Source organism: Helianthus annuus, chromosome 12 (assembly GCF_002127325.2).
Source record: "Helianthus annuus cultivar XRQ/B chromosome 12, HanXRQr2.0-SUNRISE, whole genome shotgun sequence".
In the NCBI taxonomy this organism is placed as follows: Eukaryota; Viridiplantae; Streptophyta; class Magnoliopsida; order Asterales; family Asteraceae; genus Helianthus; species Helianthus annuus.
In genome coordinates, this window is record NC_035444.2 from 53,541,378 (window position 1) to 53,545,352 (window position 3,975).

General features: G+C 33.9%; 1 protein-coding gene across 1 annotated transcript; it reads right to left on the reverse strand.

The window, feature by feature from the left end:
- Nucleotides 1-289: 289 nt before the first annotated feature.
- LOC110892906 lies at nucleotides 290-1,273 on the reverse strand. Its single transcript, XM_022140040.1, has one exon. It carries the CDS (start codon nucleotides 1,271-1,273, stop codon nucleotides 290-292), a length of 984 nt encoding a protein of 327 aa, XP_021995732.1.
- Nucleotides 1,274-3,975: the final 2,702 nt, after the last annotated feature.

Sequence of the window (3,975 nt, forward strand, 5' to 3'; positions counted from 1 at the left end):
AATATAATGCATTATCAATAGTTAATTTGTTACCCGAAGATAATGTTATGTGTGCTCTGCCGGAGCCTTCGATAAGGTTACTGACACCAGATATCTACCAGACATTCATCACTAGTAATAGCTCTACCGGAGCTAGCATGCATATTTCTTCAGGAAATAAATAAATGAAAAATAAATAAATAAAAGTTAATGCAAAGAAGTAAAATGAAACATTGCAAGAGTTTCAAACCAAACCAAATACAAAGGTCACAGTGTGAAAAGTAAAGCATAAAAGGTACATTAAATATACTTAAACATCACGAAAATTTTCAATGAAATCATATGCATCCAAATGAACGTCTGGTATCGTGGCTGGACGTGCATCCTCAATCAGATTAGTTTCAGCATTCTTTCCTTTTTCTTTCATCATGCGTTGATATGCCTTAACGAGGTGTTTAGGGGTGCGACATGTGTGGGACCAATTATTTGACATCCCACATTTATAACAAATGTTGCTTTGGTTCCCGCTACTTTTCCTTTTTGAAGGTCGCCCCGTATTATGTCGACTCGATTCACCACCGCTATTTTTAGTGTTCTGGGACTCTCGATGCCATGTATATCCCCGTCCTCGACCACGACCTCTGCTAGGGCCGCGGCCTCTACCTCTACCTCGTCCGCTTTGATAATTGGCCACATTCGCTTCAGGGAATGGGCTTGCACCGGCGAGTCGTGATTGATGGTTTTGTAGTAGGAGCTTGTTGTTTTGCTCTGCGACCAGAAGACATGATATCAATTCAGAATATTTAGTAAATTTACGTTCCCGGTATTGCTGCGACAGGAGCATGTTTGAGGCATGGAACGTTGAGAAGGTTTTTTCAAGCATGTCTTCATCGGTTATTTTTTCACCACATAATTTTAACTCAGAGGTAATGCGGAACAAAACAGAATTATATTCACTGACAGTCTTAAAATCATGTAATCGTAAATGAAGCCATTCATAGTGGGCTTTGGGGAGTAAGACCAACGTCTGGTGGTCAAAACGCTCTTTGATGTTTTTCCATAATTCAAGGGGCTCCTTAACAGTTAGGTACTCCCGCTTTAGATCTCCGTGAAGATGATGGTGGAGGAATATCATAGCTTTCGCATTATCTTGAGGTGAAGTTTTATTACCATCAATAATTGTCTCCCCAAAATTATTTGCCATCAAATGAATTTTAGCATCAAGAGTCCATGGGAGGTAGTTGTTACCCGAGATGTCAAGTGCGGTGAATTCAAGCTTTGATAAGTTCGACATTTTATCTACAAATGAAAGAATCATGGATTTAAAAATGAGCCACAATATAAAATATATATAATAGGAGAACTTCAGGTTCTCTAGAGGTAGAACTGCAGGTTTTATATTTTACTTCGTTTTAATAATAGAGTAGGAATTTTAAAACTCTTGCGTGATTTCGTATTGTAAATATAAATTGTGTTTTGATAATTTAATTGTAGGGATAGTGTACAAAGTGTCTAAAATGTGAGAAATGTTTTAAACTATTAGATCTTTGATCTAATGGTTGAGATCAATAGGGACCAAAATATAAATTGTGTTTTAATTATATGGACTGATTTGAAAATTATAGGGGTAATAGTGTCTTTGTATATGTTTCAAATTAGGTAACCTCTCTTAAATTCTAGTGATTCACTCCTAAATTCCAGCGATTCAAATTTGACTGCTAGATTCTATACATCCTAAATTCAAAAAATACAGAAATATGTAACTGCTACAAGAAATGTATAACACTATACATCCATCATATAACACCATATAACACTATCTAACACTATATAACAATATATAACACTATACATCCATCACAGATATGCTACCAGAAAAATATAACACTATATAACACTATGCATCCATCATATAACACTATAAAAACCAAAGAACACAATATAACACCATATAACACCATATAAAACTATATAACACTATATAAAAATATATAACACTATACAGTTCTGAATAGTGGTTGCACTACAGAATTAATAATTGATGGTGTTATATAGTGTTTTTTGGTGGTTGCACTATAGAATTATATAACACTACAGAATATATAACACCAAAAACGATTATATAACACCATGTAACACTATATAACGCTATATAAAAATATATAACACTATACAGTTTTGAATGGTGGTTGCACTACAGAATTATATAACACTACATAATTAATAACCGGTGAACGAGATAACACAAATTCGTAGATTAATTCTTAAATTCGAATTCCTATAATAAAGGGTGGCGTTATTTTGGGCAGTTATTTTTTAATCAATTAATTGAAAGAAATAGAAAATTACTAATTCACTCTTTTGAATTAATTTAGATATAGGACACTTGTCATCATCACATTATTTCTCACCCTTCTCACAATATTAGATTAATGTACAGAATCATCTACCTATGTGAATATATTAAACATGAGTAGGGTTCGCACGGAAAGTGTGTTTTTCCTAGAAAGTCTAGGAAGCGATCTGGTCCATCCGATTGGTGTGTTTAAGGGTTGAAATTAAATCAATGGCAATCTTGTAATATTTGAGTTTAATTAATTGATTGTTTTAAATGAGTAGGGGCAATTTTGTCAATGGCCGTGTTTTAAATCAATTAGATAACTGCCAGTTCCTAAATTCAAGCGATTTTCCCCCTCTCTCTCTCTCTCTCTCTCTCTCTCTCCAAACCCATCTTGGAAACCCCAATCCCTACCAAAAATAACTACAATCATGGAAGAAGATAACTTTAGAAACGATGGAGAGCGCCGGATCAAATTAAAACACTTCTCCATCTCCACCATCTCCGAGTTCATCATCACCATTCAAATATTGTTCTTATCATCTCCGTTTTCTTGACGATGTGTTTTAACAGCAAGCAAATTAATACAGTTGTGTTTTAGCAGCAAGCAGATTCATACAGTTGTGGTTTAGCATCCAGATTCATATATATGTGTTTTAACAGCAAGCAGATTCATACAGTTGTGTTTTAGCATTCAGATTCATACAGATGTGTTTTAACAGCAAACAGATTCATACAAATGTGTTTTAACAGCAAGCAGATTCATACAGATGTGTTTTAACAGCAAGCAGATTCATACAGATGTGTTTTAACATCCAGATTCATACAGATGTGTTTTAACAGCAAGCAGATTCATACAGTTATGTTTTAGCAGCAAGCAGATTCATACAGATGTGTTTTAACATCCAGATTCATACAGATTCATACAGATGTGTTTTAACAGCAAGCAGATTCATACAGATGTGTTTTAACAGCAAGCAGATTCATACAGATGTGTTTTAACATCCAGATTCATACAGATGTGTTTTAACAGCAAGCAGATTCATACAGCTGTGTTTTAGAATTCAGATTCATACAGTTGTGTTTTAACAGCAAACAGATTCATACAGTTGTGTTTTAACAGCAAGCAGATTCATACACTTGTGTTTTAGCATTCAGATTCATACAGTTGTGTTTTAACAGCAATCAGATTCATACCCTGTGTTTTACCATCTTTATATTGTGGGATCTTAAAAAAAATTGACTTTAGCCCTGTAACTGTTAAAACACAGCACCAAGAACATGCTGATAAATTCCAGTAATCTTCTGAACAATGGAATATGCGATGTAATGTGACATGGGATTTTAGTTAATGAAGACATTGACTTCCAGATTTGAATTCGAAAATAATAAAAATTCCGAAAATCATGGAATTTTAGTTAATGAAGATACATTCCAAAAATAAAATTAAAATGTGAAATTACATGATAGCCTTCTACTTAAAATCCCCCAATGACACATGTCCAATTCTTATTCCTTCCTAGACTTTCTAGGAAAAATAGACTTTCCACCCAACTCCTACTCTATTAAACATAATTTAATTAAACTAGTTAACCACTTTTAGTATTTAATGAATTTATGATTATCTTAATGTTGACCGTCCCTTGATCGATCTGTAT

Coding starts and splice junctions, on each gene's coding strand:
- LOC110892906 (XM_022140040.1), bottom strand. CDS start 1,273: ATGTCGAACTTATCAAAGCTTGAATTCACCGCACTTGACATCTCGGGT.